At 32.8% G+C, this 17,620-nt stretch overlaps 1 protein-coding gene across 2 annotated transcripts; it reads right to left on the bottom strand.

Annotated features, from left to right (window-relative positions):
• Window positions 1-239: 239 nt before the first annotated feature.
• Window positions 240-17,384, bottom strand: LOC123531415 (uncharacterized). 2 transcript variants are annotated; one of them, XM_053532861.1, is made up of 9 exons: window positions 17,238-17,384; window positions 11,744-12,070; window positions 10,197-10,346; window positions 9,821-9,997; window positions 8,136-8,686; window positions 7,406-7,564; window positions 6,732-6,938; window positions 2,957-3,038; window positions 240-2,336 (listed from the first exon to the last, which is right to left on the bottom strand). In XM_053532861.1, exons 2-9 carry the CDS (start codon window positions 12,060-12,062, stop codon window positions 1,363-1,365), a joined length of 2,619 nt encoding a protein of 872 aa, XP_053388836.1. In that variant the 5' UTR covers window positions 12,063-12,070; window positions 17,238-17,384; the 3' UTR covers window positions 240-1,362. The 2 variants fall into 2 exon arrangements, with proteins under 2 accessions (XP_053388836.1, XP_053388837.1); XM_053532862.1 differs by having other exon boundaries at window positions 11,744-12,063; window positions 17,238-17,375.
• Window positions 17,385-17,620: the final 236 nt, after the last annotated feature.

The following is a 17,620-nucleotide window of genomic DNA, read 5'->3' as shown; positions in this document are numbered from 1 at the left end:
TTTAGCGTTAGCTTAATAATGTTTAGGGAGCTTCATTTTGTATCATTTAACGTAAATTAAATCATTTAGCAGAGATGTATCATTTTGCGTTTCCACAGCCTTCCCACATTTCTACATCGGAATTTGGCACCAAATCACGTCAAGCATTAAACTTCCTAATAGTTGCTAAACTTTCATGTCCGTAACATATTGGTTGAAAGAAACATAATTTTATAGCATGAAAGAAAACAAATCGCTAAAATATTTTGATTTTTAAACAACAATTTTTGTAGTATTTTGCAAAGACATCAATATATGCACTTTTCCAGTTAAAATGAAAACAATATAGCTCGCTTTTGAATTCTTCACAAATTTGTCTTGTCCACTAAATATACACAGATATTGTTTTCCCGCTAAATTTTTATAAGTCGTTCATAAAGTTTTTTATCTCATCCAAGTCCACCAATAAACCCGGTGTTTGTAAAACGGTCTGTACTAATTTACCAAAAGAGGCATTTTCACCTTCCTTTTCATCCCATTTCAAGAATAATTGATATATTCTAAATTGCTCTGAAAAGTTATCAATTTCTATCTGCTCAACTACCTCATTGTTTATCCCTAACGTATTTGCAAATTGTTGCCAATTTCTCCCAAATTTTACAGCCAGTTTGCTGTATTCGTTAGCATTAAGTCTTCTTGTTTGAATACGTGTTGGCATTGTAATCATTGTGTCTGGAAACCACTGTGAAATGTATTCATGTTTTATTTCATGATTTCTTTTGTCTGGACATGGGATGGCTGTATCGCTGCTTTTTATCTCATGAAGGGCAAATGTACATTTGTTTCCCCTATATTTATGAAAGGAATGTCTACACCTTACGGACACAGAAAAAAGTTCTTTGTTTTGCTGAACATTTTTGAAACGAAGTTCATATATTTCTTCTTTCATAATTTGTTCAACAAACCTTCGAAAATCATCACAGATTTTAGAACTAACAACTTTCTTAAGAAAACTAACCGTGAGTAATTCTATCCCATTTTCTGCTAGAATCAGTAAAACCGCGTGATCCCGCTGAGGCTCACAAGCAACAAAATTGTCAAAGATCAAAGGAATTTCATCCAAGTTGCTAATAGGCCATTTGCCAACCAATGCTGCAAGTATCTTATTGAATAATATAGGTAAGACCTTTTGGGAAATACGTCCATATTTCAGAGATACGTTAGATGTATTCTTTCCTTTAAGAAAGGCTTTTATTTTATTACTTCTAACCGACGACTTCAAAAAACTCGGAGCAATATAGTATCCTGCACTTTGAACAATGGTAGAATTATGTTCGTCATATTTTTGAACGTTTGCTATAATATGATGGCCCTGCAAGAATTCTAAAAGTAGGTCATGGGCTGTTGTTTTCCGACTTCGATTATTAGAGACCGTACAGAAATAAAATCTGCCTTTGATAATTCAGTGTTAGTATTTGAAACGGAAAATGTTTTCATTTGTAGATGGTTTAAGGCAGGATTGTTCTTAAACATTTTCCTAATTTCAGAAAACACTTTGCTGTCATCAATATCTATTTCATCTTTATGTGTACCCACTAAAAATATTGGCGGGAAATATCCATCTTCTGTGCCAACGAAGGTGTGAATTGAATTAACCCAAAATGAAATGTATTCTCGCAATGATTTTGTATGTGTTTCACCGGGATTATCAGTGTAAGTCAAAATTTCATTTAGATCGTCTTTCAGATTAATTACTAAGATATATACAGCGCGTGTTGAAAGCAATATCTGATGCGTTGCATAATATGTAAACTTACCGCTTAAATCTAAGATGCTTAAATCTATAATGTCGTTTAAATTACCTTTGGTATCAAAAGACATTTGGAACTCGTTCTTGAACTTCTGAAAAATATTTTCTGACTGTTTTGTGGCAGATGCGTCAGAGGCAGATAATGAATATTCTCTGTCATAGTCATGTACACATTTTTCCTTTCTGGATTTAGTACTAGTTTCTTGATTTGGTAGTATTTTATGAGGAGTACTTTCATGATCTTCTGTTTCCGGCGTTTGTTTTGAAAGTTGTCTGAAGAATTTTCTTTCTGATTCTTCTGTCTTCACTTCTTTCCATTCACCATTAGGCTTTGCAATACATCTATGAACTTCTATTCCATTTGTAGGCGCTCTATCGTCTAATTTCTGTCCAAGAAGTCTTCTGACTAATGACGTCTTACCATGTTTATAACACCCTATTACCATTACTTTTATGCTTTTTTCTTTCGAGCTATCATTTTGAAGTGCTTTGTTATAAAGTTGTCTTGTGAATGGGTCTGTTTTGAGTTCTCTTGGCAACCTTTTATCTGAATTAAAACGATGTGCGCAAAATAAAGAATTGATATGTACAATCATTAAAAAATCCGTGAGAAAGAAAATATATATTTCAACACACAGTACGTTGTAAACAAATTTTATTTTCTGATCAAATTTAAATAAAAAAGCTTTGTTTGAAATAACATTGCATGAAATATAAGATTAGAGATAAGTACGTGTATTCAAATCTAGATATCACTGTAGCCATTGATGCATTGACCTCTAGATTTCAGCTTAAAATGATCTTTCGTTTGGTCATGCGGTGAAGATTACAATATGAGCTTTTGTTTATAAACTTATCTCAAAAATGTCATATCAAGAAAGGAAAACATGCCCAAGTTGAGAATCGAACCCGGGCCACCTCTGCATTTAAAAAAAGTCCTGTGCTTTTGACACCACGGGTTAATATGTACTTAAATGTTGTTCAGTATAAAGTTTTATAATTCAGGTAGTTTACCTACGGTACCCCATCACAAACGTTTTTTCTATTTAAAATGGAAAAATAGTAAAATAGACTTATGCTTATGTTTTCATAATATGTTATATGTCAGAAAATAAGTTTCAAAGCCATCGTGAGAAATACCGCCTTAATTTTCTTATATCTAATTACCTAGAATTGCCTCAGCATTTGTTAACTGCTTTATTTCGGCCTGTTTCAGGCCTTCCATTTCACGCTCCAGCTGTCTGACTCTCTACAAGAAATAAAAATCATAAATAATAATGCTTACAAATTCCACCAAAGCAAATTGTGTGTTTGCGCATGATAGTTATGTGTTTGGGTTACGTTTCCTCATGCAAATGTTCTTTTCGAAATTTTATATTTCATGAAACATTGCTTTTCAAAATATACAGCACAGTGAATACACTGAATTGTTCACATTATAAAGACGAAGTAGAGCTTTCTTGAGCAAGTGAGTTGGGTTTTACGGCGAATCGACACAAAATGGTCATATATCGCCGAGAAGAAGCCACATTGCAAACGCCAACTGTAAAGCATAAACATTCTTTAAAAATGTAAAACATACCTAAAAACATCCATGTAAAATGTCAAGTGCACTACATAATGTAAAGCATATATAAAATCATCCATGTAAAAATGTAAAGCATATCTAAAATCAATGATGTAAAAATGTATATACGAATGTGTTAAAATATAAGCTGCAAACATAATAATATTGAAAAAGATGTAAATAAAAATATGAAATGTTAGATTTTTTTATAAATCCCTATCTGCTTTAAAAATATCTCCGACTGAAACGTTTTCAAATAACTCTTTCAAAGACTGAACGTCATGTACTGCGTTGTGTAGCAAAGTCCACACAGTCGATTAAAATATGTTTAATAGTTAGCGGTGTTTGACATGGTACACATTCGACGTTATTGTAAATGAAAACATAAATATGATAAACTAGAGCTGTGTGAACTAAAGGCGAATAAGCCGATTTGATATAGGGAAAGCAAAGGTTTGTGAGCATTTATAACATGAGACATTCGTGTGTGACCTTGATTTTGGACCTATCGAACCGAGACAATGTTAGACTACAAGTTGTCTTGTTGAGGTTAACAGATGCTACTTTTTATGAAAATGCTTTCAGTGGTTAAGTAGATGGAGCTTACAAAAATTAGAGCTATTTGATCTTTGACCTGTAAGCGTGGCCTTGACCCCGAATCTTATTATCTGCATTGTGCACAGTGCAAGTTGCCTGGGTGAGGTTAACAGTTATTGCTAGTTCTATTAAAATCTTTCCAGTGGTTTAGAAGATATGGAACGGACACGAAGTTAAGCTAGTTAACTTTCATTTATGATCTTAACCTTTGACCTAGTGACCTTGGTTGTACGTTTTACACATCACCTTGGTGAGGTTACCATTTGATGATATCAATAGGATATCAATAGGCTTTAGTGCTATTTAATTCGTTTCATTAAAATAAATATAATGTAGGCGGAATAAAATTGTTGGCCTTGTCTGCTGGAACTAAAACATACTTAGAATGCTCCGATGTCTTAAAGTAAACTTGGGTTAAGGTGGAAGTAAGTGTTCATCTATTTTATAATTTTTTTAAGAGAATCGACAATGTTATAAATATTACATATATTGCTCTGACACGTAAATACAAAGACAGATTTGACATTTGAACTTGTGACTTGAAATAAGACCTACCGACCAAGTTCGTGCACTCTGCACATCCGATCGTCTCATCGCAATCTACCTGTATGCCAAGTTTGAAGAATGGTTATTAAGTTACACTCTGGACACAAAATATGACGAAATTTTGGACAAATTTGACCTTGCTGTGACCTTAACCTTTGGCATACCAATCTGATTCATACGCTTTGCACATTCTTTCATTGCAACCTACCTGTGTGTCAAAATTGATGTCAATATCTTGAATAGTTATTGTTATGATTCGAAGTCATATTTGTCCTTTGAGGACCATTTGTGACCTTGACCTTTGACCTACTGACCAAGTTAATGCAATCTGCATATCGTTTAAAGACATCTACTTTTATGCCAAGTTTAAAGTCAATAAACTGAATGGTTATCAAGTTATGCATCGAACATGAAATATAACGGAGAGACAGACAGTGTGTGTGTGTGTGTTCGGGTTTAACGTCTTTTTCAACAATTTTTCAGTCATGTAAACGACGGTGTCTACTTGTAGCAGTGAGCACAATGCCCAACTTTATAGCGTTGCCTCACTGGAATATCACGCCGTAGACACGTGGCATGATACCCCACCCAGTCACATTGTACTGACACCGGGCTGAGCAGTCCTAGCACTATCCTCTTAATGCTGAGCGTCAAGCGAGGAAGTTACTAGTACAATTCTTTTACGTCTTTGATATGACGCGGCCGGGGATCGAACACACGACCTTCCGCACTCGAGGCGGACGCTCTACCACTAGGCTACCGAGGCGGTCAGATCAGCAGACGTACGCGTCATGCTATAATAAGTCTGTTTCTTCGAAAACGGGCGTATAAAAGAAAAATCAACAATATTGTTTTCTAAATATATACATGGTTGAATATTGAACCGTGCATAGCCCCGTAATATTTTGTAGTACTAGTACATTGCACACGTTGGCCAATTCCTGAGAGCGAGGGGTCACAAAAGGAGCAGAAAAATCTTCAAAATTATTCAGTCAAAAACGGAGAAATAAAAAAGCATATATATCATGTCTTTAAGACACAGTAATTATCCTTTAGACCGGCCACATACAGTATCTTATTTCAAGTTATTAAACATACATCTTTTCTCTCTCGAAATGGAAAATTAATGTGCAGTATAATTACGTATTTAATAATAATAATATCGCATATAGTTTCATAAAGCATTACTTCCTTTGTAAAATCCAGTACTTCTGACTGTAAAATAATAGCTTTTATAGGAACTGTTCAAGTGCGCATATATTTACGATATGATACTATACACTTATTAAACGCCGTGCCTTTAGTGGTTATCTGGACAAATGAATCTGTATTTGCACAAAGGCGTGTAAAACACGTAAGGCATATCATTTAATAAGTTGTTTATAATATATCTAAACACATTAACGATTGTTGAAATCATTTAATCATACGAACTATCGGCGTAAATGAACTTTTTAATGCGACGACACAGAGTAAACTGACGTCAAAAATTACGCCATGCATCTATGGCGGTCAAATAGCCGATTGTGTCTCCTTCCAGTTGTTGGCCTGGGTTATAAAATTATGTCCTTTGCAAGTGTGTTACTATTTGAAATAAGAATATAAAGTAATAAAGATACGCAGCTGAAAGGATTTTCAGTATGTCAGAACTATATGACTAATACAAAATACAAAGTTTCAAAAAAGCGCTAAAGACGCACTATTTCATTCAGTTCTTTGGGAACTAATCTCTCTAATTACCTGATAGAATAATGCAAGTACTGTGCCTGCCAATCGATAACTCTAATCAATAACCATAGTGTGACAGAATAATATGAACAGTGTTTTATTCTGTGGGATGTATCATAGATGTTCTCCGGACCGTTTTGGTGGGAATTTGACCTAATCATCCGGGAAGGTTTGTATGCTGTGATGCATTTCACAGGCATCAAACTGTTCCAAATGTAGGAAATCTTCTGTTCTATTCCGCTCTAACCGATGTCTTTGATAGGTCAGTTATTTTTTACGCTATTGTATTTTGTTATATGTTTTGATCTGACTTTTTGTCTTTAATTAAAAACGCTATGTATAATAGTTCAATTACAATTTTCATTGAACATCATATAGATGCTTTTACATAAAGCACTTTTGAACGTATTTATATGAAAAGAGTGCTATATAAATGTGGTATATAATAATAAGAATAATAATAATATAATATAATAATAACAATAACAATATACAATTACATACTGTTTCTAACGACTCAAATCGTCTGGAAGCATACGGTTGTTCAGAACAACTTCTATCTTTATTTGTTGCCGTTTTGTTGGTTAGATATTCTTGTAAATCTTCAATTCTCTGACATATGTCCTCTATACTTTGTCTTGTGTACACCAAAGCATCAGAAACAGCTTCAGTTTCAGCTTTTGTGTTTATTTCGAAAGGGTTCTCCTTGAGCTAAAATTACAATTCACCTAATAGATAACGAGCAATACAGTTATGATTACATTTTTAATCAAATGGAAATTTTAGTTTTTAAGATGAAGGAATGATAAAATTTTATTAACCATTTTAAATAAGTAATACGTCTTGTATACAGTGAAACTATTTACATAAAGACAACAGTTCAAGCCCAAATAGGACCAGCAAATATTTATAATTTGTCAATCAATGTGTTTTAATACTATGAATATAAACTATATATCTATGAACATAATAATTATATTATTATATCATTAACAAAATATATTGTTTAACCAATGCTATACAGTTTTCTGAGCTTTTGTCTGCCCTAACATTTGAACCTAAATTTATTTAAAAATCTGACGTCATTCCTTGGTTATGTCTTGCTAACAAATAAAATAGGGATGTTATTTTACAAACATTTCCTTCAGTTTCATCATAGTAATGCAAAAATTAATTACAGCTTGCAATATCTTCATAACGTCTTCCGTCTCCTGTCTGGTCTTGAGTTCCTGTTCGTTTTCTAATAAGGTTGTTATATCCTCAAACAATATGTCGAGTTGCTTGTCATCAAGCTCCATAGTAGGGGAATGGGCTACTGCGTTTCTCCACTGACGTAACTGAATAAATCTACTGGCTTAAAACTTAATATTAACATACAGGTTACATGTCTAGTACATATGGGTCAAATGCTTTAAGTTCAAATGTTCAAATAACTATCAGACCTTCTGAAACAGGTATTAACCGAAACCTAACAACAATCATACATCAATATCATTTCAAGATTGAAAATAACTGGCCCTATTACGGTCATTCCAGCCCATGCAATATTGTTCTAGCATGCATGCATTTTATCTTACGTATCAAAAATGAAAGGACATAACGGACATCACCCGGATGTTACTCGTATTGTGTGTTCATACTGGCACTGTAATGGATCCGAGGTCTGTCATATCGCAGGTAGTCAATAAACATGGATTTTCACATAGTTTCTTAGGCTGTGGTATATATGTATTAGGTCTGCGGCCTCAGGCTGATACGACATAACTTGCATACACAGTAAACACACCAGTGAAATATCACATTGCGTTTCGCATTCTGTTTCAATTTCTTTTATATTTGCACTGTACTAAAATTCTCTACATTTACTCTGTAAATACTATTTAGCAAATTTATTTTGGATAGACTTACCTTCGTGATACGATTCATTTCTGTAATATGGTTATGAAACTCTATGTTGTTGCCAATTAGTTGTAGTATTCCAGAAATGTCGGTGTCTGATATGCTTTTAGATGCATGACTGATGAAACATTTAGCAATTGACCATGGATCTGTGCACCATTTTTGTATATCTGTGTTCTCCCAGTATGGTCCTGGTGTCTGGGGGGTATGGAGTTTAATTATCTCGTCGTATATAGCGCCACATACATAATTTGGACAAGGTATTTTATCCCGCGGGAACATACAGTTACATCTGGATTGACCAAACGGACAATGGGTTCTTTTTGTGCGAACGTGGTCTGGTTGAAGGTTCCACAAGATGCACCCGCCGCACTCTATATTCTTAATGTTGTGTTTTCGTTTCACGTTATTTAATATCACACGGTGCTGCTTGTTTACAATATCATTGCAGAAAGGCGAAAGTACTTGAAGAACACATTTAAGCAATAGTCCAGCATAAACCCAGTTATTGTACTGCTGTTTTTCCGTAGGACTGTTAAACGTGTCTAGTAGAGGAGAGTCTACAAAAAAAACGAAATCATAAAAGAAACCTACATTGTACACGTATTATACACCGTATGTTGTTACAACTTCAACCTTTCCTTTTTGACTCCTGTCCTTGCTTTCCACAATAAAGCTTGAACAGTAAAATGCAAAATATTATCTTCCTAAAGAAATAATAGCATAATTGGCATGAATACTTTTTGTATGACTTTGAAAACATCCTATTTCCTTTACAATTTAAAGCAAATTCCCGATGTATGTTGCAGTAAAACAGTCAAAATTTTCTCAATATTTTAAGTTTCTTAAGCAATCAAAGCTTTCCAATATATTAAATTTAGAAGTCACTCTACTACTAGATTATCTTTTGGATGACTTGGCGTTCTTTTCTTGGAACAAACACATTATAATTGTAAATAGGCTATTGTTATTTGAGTGCTAAATCAAATCTTATAATCTGTTATAAAGTATGCACTTACAGTATAAATGATTTGATAAAGTACATTGTCATTGATTTTTTAAAAAGAGAGCTATGCAACTCTAAATGTGGCCAAACAGTAAAATGGATCTTGTAACATTGTAAGTTTAGACTTTCAAGCATCAAACAGCAAATAAAAGCATGATATTATTTGTAAACAAATGTGCTAAAGTCACAAGACACAGTAAATCAATTTGCGATATTGATCGGAAACTGTACTGTTTTGCCAGAACTCAGGGAATACTGGCTAATTGCTGGCTATCAAACTTGTCCTTTTTAGCTAAAAATATTCTGTATAAGTTTGGTTCAGATAAAAAATAATGTGAGATTTGTTGACATTAATTAGTAACCCCGGCTTTAAGTAAAAGTATACAGTATCCTATTTGAGAGACCATATTATCCCTTATATTTAAACAAAATCTAGCCTTTTTCAAGAAAGAAGAAAGAAAACAGATGAGCTATCTTAAGGTAACAAAGTATTCATTTTATAACTGTGTACCCTACTGGACGCCATTTTGAAAGATATTTTCTGTTACAATTCGACACAATTTTTAAATGCTGGTTTGAATATAATTTATTACTTTTAACCACCCACTCAATAAATATACTGAATTACCACTCGGTTAGACAGAATAAAATACGGAGTAGTAATGAATCGAAATCATCCTAAAAATACCTGAAGAGCGCCGTTTTCTATGTACACTCTGTCGCATACGTTGTTGGGCCTGCACATCGATAGGTTCAATAGTGGTTGATACGTCTTTGTTAGTATGGTAACATCGCCCTTCCGCCTTTTGTGTTTCATACTCATTCCTTGCTTGTTTTGACCCAGAATGGGCTAGATCAGACAAGTCTGAAATAAATTGACATTATCTGATACAAATGCACATCATCTTTTCATAAACTCCTACATCCTTTAAAGGATTGATTTTGACTGAAATCAAAACAACATGTTGATGTCATAAAATAATTCAAAGTATTCATTAACTAACAACTTGGAAAGACATACTGAAAGACATAGGGGAAATTTAGATATATCCGCCTATAATTACCTGAAGTAGGCCGTTTTCTAGGTGTACTGTCTTGGTAACGTTGTTCAATATGCAGATTACTAGCCTCAATATGTGTTGATTCTTCTTCAGTAGCATCATCAGTGTCTAATGACTCATCCACACCCTTCAGTTGTTTGGATCCAGATAGGGCTAGTGGAAAAAAAACACAAAATATGTTAGTTTCTGGAACCTGACAGTTTTGCAAACGACATTTAAAATTAATTCGATATTCTGTCCATCCCATACAAAATGTACCAAAGGAAATGAAATGGCAAGATGAAACCTAGTAAAACCGTGTTTTGAATTATGAAAATGTAAGCTGGAGAAGTACCAAAAGAAAACAAAACAAATATTTCATGAGAAAAGAGTAGAAGAGGTGTGGCTTCCACTACCTCTTCAAAGTCCCAGAAAAAATGTATATGTACACTTTACGTGATGATATGTATAAAGTTTTATTGCAGTCTCTTTAAATCTGAGGAAATAGCTCCCTCACAAATTTTAGGAGGTTAGGTTATGTGAGCCAACAATTTATGGTGATCATGTGTAGGACGTTTTAATGACATGTTTGTGAAGGGTAAGCGATTGTTGGTGCATCTTTTGCTGGGACAAAATAATCATTTGCATCTAAACTTCCTTTAACCAAACAACCATATACATGTACATTCAATATATAGGTGTTTGACCAACAAAAGGTACTAAATTTTTATATTGAATCAGTACAAACATAAAACTTTTAAATCGATGTCAGAATAACTTTACAAGGTCATCTTCACATTTACATGAGGTACAATGCTATACTTATTAGTAGTGAGTATAAAATAATTATATAAATTATGTCGGTATTATGTTGTTGTTGTTTTTTCCACTTAAATCACTGACAATTGTGTCACTGTAGATTTAAGAATTAGATTTCACGTTATGTATTTTATCAAGTTTATTTATTTGATGTCATATATCATAGTTTTAAGCTTGAAATAGTTTGTGTAATTTGTCTAGTACTAAAATATATAACCTGCTGTAATCAAAAGTATGTTGTCAGAGTGATGCTAAATATCTCCTTAAATCTAATCATTTTCTAGCATTTTAGAAATAGAAATATGGAGGCAATAATCAGAAGTACACCATGTTGGTCCTTTTTTCCCGCACCGAAACTGATAAAATGCTTTTTTTTTCAGCTGGCATGACAAAATCGTCTCGAAAATGTTTTTAGCAATTCATCATACGCACACTATTTGACTCTTGATTATGATAAGGTTAAGGCTATACGAACATTTCAATTTGAAATTATCTTTTCAAAGACAAAGGACGATTCCTGATTAACTGTAAAATCATTCTGAAAATACAGTTACAACAAATATATCGCATAAATAGAATAAATTAATTAAATTGACAGGTTAGCAATTTATAGCAAATAAAACTTATCTTCATGTCGTTATAAGCTGCAGAACAGTCCACATATGCACTTATTCATTCACGTAGTAACGAACCAGATATCATATAACTACCTATTGGTAATTCTTTTCCAAAGGCAGATAAATTGTATTTACCTCCTTCTCCATATTCCTTCCGAACCTTCATAATTTCTTTTTCAGCAGTCTCTATGTAGTCTATCAGGTAATTGTTCCCGCTTTTAATACATATTTCTTTAAGAAATTTATAATTTCCAGGTCCAAGAAATGCCTTTTTCTCCAGAGTGCTCAGTTTTCCTAAAAACGTTTTATGTTGCATAATAAGGCCACGTTCAACGTATACACCCATATGGATAATGAAGTTCTCGTACTCTTTGTCTGTTTCTACCATTGTATCCGAAATGGAAGTCAGAAGGCTTGTGTGTATCTGTTTCACTTTCTGTTCCGCAGACATCATGCTATGGACTCGAAATTCGAAATGGAAGAATATCATATAGATCATTGACTTTTTAGGAAGTCTTCTGTATACAACAGCAAACTTGAAAACAAATGCGTACTTGAAAAAATATTTTTATGATTTAATTCGCAATTGAAAGAAATTGGCATTTCACTGTTTCAGTAATCTCCAGTATATAATCTATGAACACACAAGCTCTACCTCTTTTCTGCGGTAAGCTGAAAATGAGCCTATGGTACTTTTTGAGTGGCGATTATTACCGGAACTAAAGAAAATCGTTAATAAAAAAAGCGAGACCGACTTGATTTTGTACATTCTCGAACGATTGCAAAACTTTATATAAATAAAAAAGTTATGTAATTCCCACAGAAACAATCATGCCTTAATTTTTTGTCGCTCTTTTTGCTGAGGAAAGTTTTTTATTTACTTCGTAACGTTGCACATTATACTACGCAACAATCAGTGCCAGTGTAATCATGTATAAAGGATTTACCCCCTAGTTCCTCTCTTTTTAGAAGTATAGCAACGCAGACCAGAAGTGCAATTTCTGTTGTCTCAGAAATGATTGGAAAAGAAACTGAATCTGTTGAAAAGAAATGAGGCGTATTCACCCACAAAATTAAGAATGCATTAGCTCCAACCCCACATACCCAACTTTTTTCTTCTTAGGCGTCTTATCAAGCCATCCGCAGCGGGGTGCGAGAACAGACGCCGCAGAGACTTTCCGATATCAGACAGACCTGAGATTTACATTGAAATATAGAAGGATTAAATTTTGTTTCGACCATTCTTATTTCCTGTTCTGATATTTAAATTTATCACTGTTCCTACCATAAAATTAATTTTCTTATCTTTCCACTGGTGTATTTTTTATTAATGTAACACTATTTCTTCTTGCTTCCAATTTCATTTGAAACCAACCATAGTATTTCCCTATATAACCTATATAAAATGCAAGCAAAACACGTTTTTCGCTTACTTTAAAGGACATTTAATACTGTTTCATCTCTGGAACAAATTTTATCACTGTTATGACGTGAAAGTATAACAAACAAAGAAAGTGATGATATAAAAATATTCAAAGTAATTCAATAGCATCTTGCTTCCATTTGCATTTAAAAACGGCTAAAATTGCACTTTAGCCACTCTGCCCAAAATGTCCGAGTTATGTTCGGTTAGCTGATAAGATTCTCTGCCTAAAGGCAAAGATATTAGAACTATTATAGCTGGAATACCATTGTAAAGGTTAAGTTTTTTGGCTGATTGTTTTAAAAATAAAAGATAAAATATTGCCTTTATCCCATTTTGCGTTACATATCGTTTATTTTATGTAAAAAAAGAAAATGGTGTAAAAAATTACTGTGTATTTCGGTAAAAGTCAGTCATGTGTCATTGTTACAGTCAAAAAATGTAAATTGTCTCAACCACGTGTCATTGAAATATTCGATCTTAGAATATAACAGATATGAAATATCCAAAATTACAGTTTATAGTTTTGTAAATTGTACATCCACGCTTTACTGTGACTGACAGAATATATCGATTGCATTTTTGTAAAAGTGAAATTAGTGCGTGCGAAATAAAAATAGTATAACGTGCAGATTCAGTATAGAAATTAAATAAAATCAGAATTCTAAACTGTTTTTACAGGGTTTTCGCTTCTATTACTATTTATCAGAATCGGATCAGTGCATAACAGAATAAATCACAGCTATATCAACATACGACTGTATTAATTTTACTGTTATTATATGTATTACCAGATTGCTATATGATATAATGGACTAATACATAAATTTAGCACTACTGGAAGTATATAAAATATTCTATTGAGTCGAGTGTTTAATTGTAATTATCATGTTTACAGTCGAACAAATAATTGTCAAAACTATTCTAAGTTTAAATGTGAACAACGGCCTGACATGATATATCTTTTAATTTGATATCTTTTTATTTAAAATAGATTTTAATATTACAGTAATTTTGATTTTAAAGTAAAATATCATATAGCATTTATTATATATAAGCGTGTAATGTGTTTCTGATTAATAGCAAAGTGTTAAGTATAGTAGCTGTCAGCATGACAATATGATAAAACTGCAGTTAACACAGCAGGTTTCCGCGCCTGTATAAGGGTCAGCTATAAAAAGAAAAACTTCATGATGAAAAGAAATGAAAGAAAATGAACTGGATGTTTAATTAAATCATCATATTTCTATCCTAAAAATATATCCTAAAACGTTGACTTTTTCGGAAATTATTGAATACTTTTGATCACAGAATTGTGACTTTACATAACTGCATGCAGTGTGTGCTATCCATACGGATAAATACAACCAGATGTTCTGTTGCGCAACATATCATACTTGACTAATTAAGCAAATGCAAATGCGATAGTGGTCTGATAAACCTAAAATTTTAGTACTTAAAATTATGTGACCGGTGTCTTAAATTTTTCTTTCTTTCTGTACTGTTACATGTATATTGTAAATACATGTGTTTTAATTTCTGCAAGTTAACTTGGGTTTTCACAATGCCAGACTGCCTTAGTCCATTTCATAGCCTGTACTCAAAAATGAGCTTTCATTTAATAAAATCGAAAGAAAGCCTTGAAGCAAAATGTTATTTTAGCACTAAATGTTACAAATCGAGTTTTAAAAGCTTTTGATGAATCAAAATTTTCTTATCCGGATATCTTTACAATTTAAATGTCTTTAATTAAAATTTCAATCACATATCACTGATGAAATGATTATTTTTATCATTACAATTCATATGATCATAATTACATCATAGCTATCTTTTCATAAGGTTGGTTATTATTGAGGTGATCATGAAAATATTTTATCCTGTAAAATTCTTGCATTAATTATACGGACTCCCATTTTGTCTTTCCTTTTCTTTTATAGATAACAACACTGTTTATTTGTGAAAAATAGCCTGGGTTCCAGTCTGTTGATTTTTCATGTGTTTCTGTTCTACTGTTAGAAACTAAACCAGTAACAGCATCTTTCTCATACACATAAGATAGTGCGTATGTTATGACAAAGCAAAAAATATCACCGACTGAATCTCAGGCTAGGTGATAAGATACGTTATGTTACCAAACGGGTAGATAAGGGGAGAAACTCGCATATCTAATTCTTCTTATCAACGGTAAATACAGGGTACAGTCCCTTGATGAAAGAAGACTTTAGTTTGACATGAGTTCTGCGCACGCCACATCCAAGTTTTCTACCTCACCTCTAATGTCAAGAATGTCAAGAATATGCATGGAAGCGTGATAATCGTTAACAAACAACATAATTATTTTACATTCTATTAAACAAATCGTTGCTATTTCTTTGAGATTTTCTATTTGTACCGGTTCTATTTCATCGCTTTAAACGACTTGATGCAAACAAATTTGAAATTGATTTGATGCCTGGGTGAAACTACATACCCGTTCATTGCAGTAAGACCTAGTATTGTTACAGAAAATAAAGAAGTAAGTCACCATCTTTCTTTGTTAACGATTTCTGTTTAATTCTGGAAGTAGCGTCACCTCGAAGCATCACTGGCTCTTTTTTCAACGCACCCACAAAAAGAGGTTGAGCAATTATTTATATATATCTAAACTCCTGCGTAACAGGCTACAAGTTGCACAAAACAAAGTAGTCATATTTATATATGGTTATGATTATACAACTTGTTTGAAAGTGTCAGATTTATGTAATCTTGGTTGACTAAATGTTGATAACAGAAGAGTAAAGCAGATTAGGCTTAACAATATTCATAAAATCTTTTATAAGAAATGTACATCATATCAAAATATGAAAATTTTACACTTGTCTTCAGGACTCACTCATATAACAAAAGTAACAGTTTAAACAATCCTTTGTGCCTCAAGTAGACGGTTTTACATCAAATTCAGGGCAATGAAAAATAAGTATACTTTCAAGAAAGAGGTGAAACAGCATCTCTTTGAAGATATGGAATAAGTTGAGAATGCAGATTTTATTTTGTTTTAGTGTAGTGATTTTTTATGAAATGAGTACAGTATTATGGAGCTATTCTGTGATCCGTATGTCAACCTTCATTATCCAAATTTTCTGTGATAGGTCCAGTCTGTGGTAGATAAGATACAAATTATATCATAGTAAATAGCCACATTTCTTTACCTTTGAAATTTGTCATCAAAGGACCCCATAGGAAAGAAGTTGCAAAACTATATTATATGTCTCTAACCTTATTAATAAGCTCCATTTCCTATAATGTAACAATATCTGTATCAATCATGTTATCTGTGTGACCATTGTGATATCTACCTGTGATATTTGTGATTATATTGACATACATATTTACGGATAAATCTTTTTTTAACTTATAAGCTTGTATAAAAAAAAAGATAAGAAAAAAAAACAAATGCAACTAAAAGCATGTGCTTCCGCAAAGAAGATTTTAACTAGGTTATGAATGTAATGAATATACTTGTGTTATCTTTACATTTGTTTACAAAATGCTTTACGAATTTATCTGATAATTCTACCATCAAATATATTCGTTTTCTTTGAGATGACAACACAGAAATATTTTTCCTCACATTAATATGAAATTCTTATTTAAATATTTCACACAATACAACAGGAAGTAAGCTGTCTTTAAAGTAAACAAAAAGTTCGTACTTTAATCAAACGTAATGAGTACAAAGGACATATTATATCTAATAAAGAGCTGTAATTTAAGAGTTAATCAAGTGTCCATATTTAAGTCAGAAAACATCCGGAAACTAGAGTTTTTTTCTTCTTGACCCAAAATCCATACAAATTGTCACAACTATTTTATCTGACACCATCAAGAATTACACTTGATATCCTCGAGTAATGACTCGGCGAAAGTAAACAATGAGACATATTGTGTTACACAGTAAAACAAAATTTTGACTATTTTTCAACGATTTATTCTGTTTGAAATGCTAGTACTTTGGAAATTAAAATTTAACGTCTAACGATTTCGTATAGATTTAGATTCGTAAATATACACAGTACCCCGATGTCGAAATGAATAATATCATTAAATTCTACTTTCGATTTCACAAAGAAAATAAAAGGTAATAAAAACGCTTTTAAGACATATCAAGATAATGAACATTTTATGGACAATTTAATGAAAAATTACTAAAGTTTATTGACCTACCTAACAACCTGTCTGTTACAGCAAGACGCTTAATTTGGGAGTTAAACTCCAGGGCTGTGTTCCGACATGTTTAACTGCCATTAATAATTAATCATTAATCACTCTTCCTGTTTCGCTGCGCATGTGCAAATGTTTTAATCTGGTTTAGTGGCAGGGGCCAGTTTCGCATTTGGCCCGGGTACGTTTTTTTAAATAAAATAGACATATGTACTTTACAGGCATATATATTCAGCTGGTTATTTATGATGTTTATAGAACTAAGGATTCCTGCGTACGAGTGATTATTGTGTAATATAAATATGTGCATGTATCGATTTTCCTAGCTCCGTGTAGACGGCCGGGTCTAAAACTTTACCTGAGGTAACGGAAGTCAGACGAATTGG

Source organism: Mercenaria mercenaria, unplaced genomic scaffold (genome assembly GCF_021730395.1).
Source record: "Mercenaria mercenaria strain notata unplaced genomic scaffold, MADL_Memer_1 contig_1823, whole genome shotgun sequence".
Taxonomy (NCBI): domain Eukaryota; kingdom Metazoa; phylum Mollusca; class Bivalvia; order Venerida; family Veneridae; genus Mercenaria; species Mercenaria mercenaria.
Note: the sequence above shows the minus strand (reverse complement) of the source record. Positions and strands in the feature narration are given on the sequence as shown.

What these genes read in the sequence shown, in the direction of transcription:
- LOC123531415 (XM_053532861.1), bottom strand. Translation starts at nt 12,062, where the DNA reads ATGATGTCTGCGGAACAGAAAGTGAAACAGATACACACAAGCCTTCTG. An exon ending in TAGAAAACGGCCTACTTCAG is followed by an intron (nt 9,998 to 10,196) that starts GTAATTATAGGC and finishes AATTTATTTCAG; the next exon opens with ACTTGTCTGATCTAGCCCAT. An exon ending in AAATGCTGAGGCAATTCTAG is followed by an intron (nt 2,337 to 2,956) that starts GTAATTAGATAT and finishes GTTTTAATTCAG; the next exon opens with ATAAAAGGTTGCCAAGAGAA.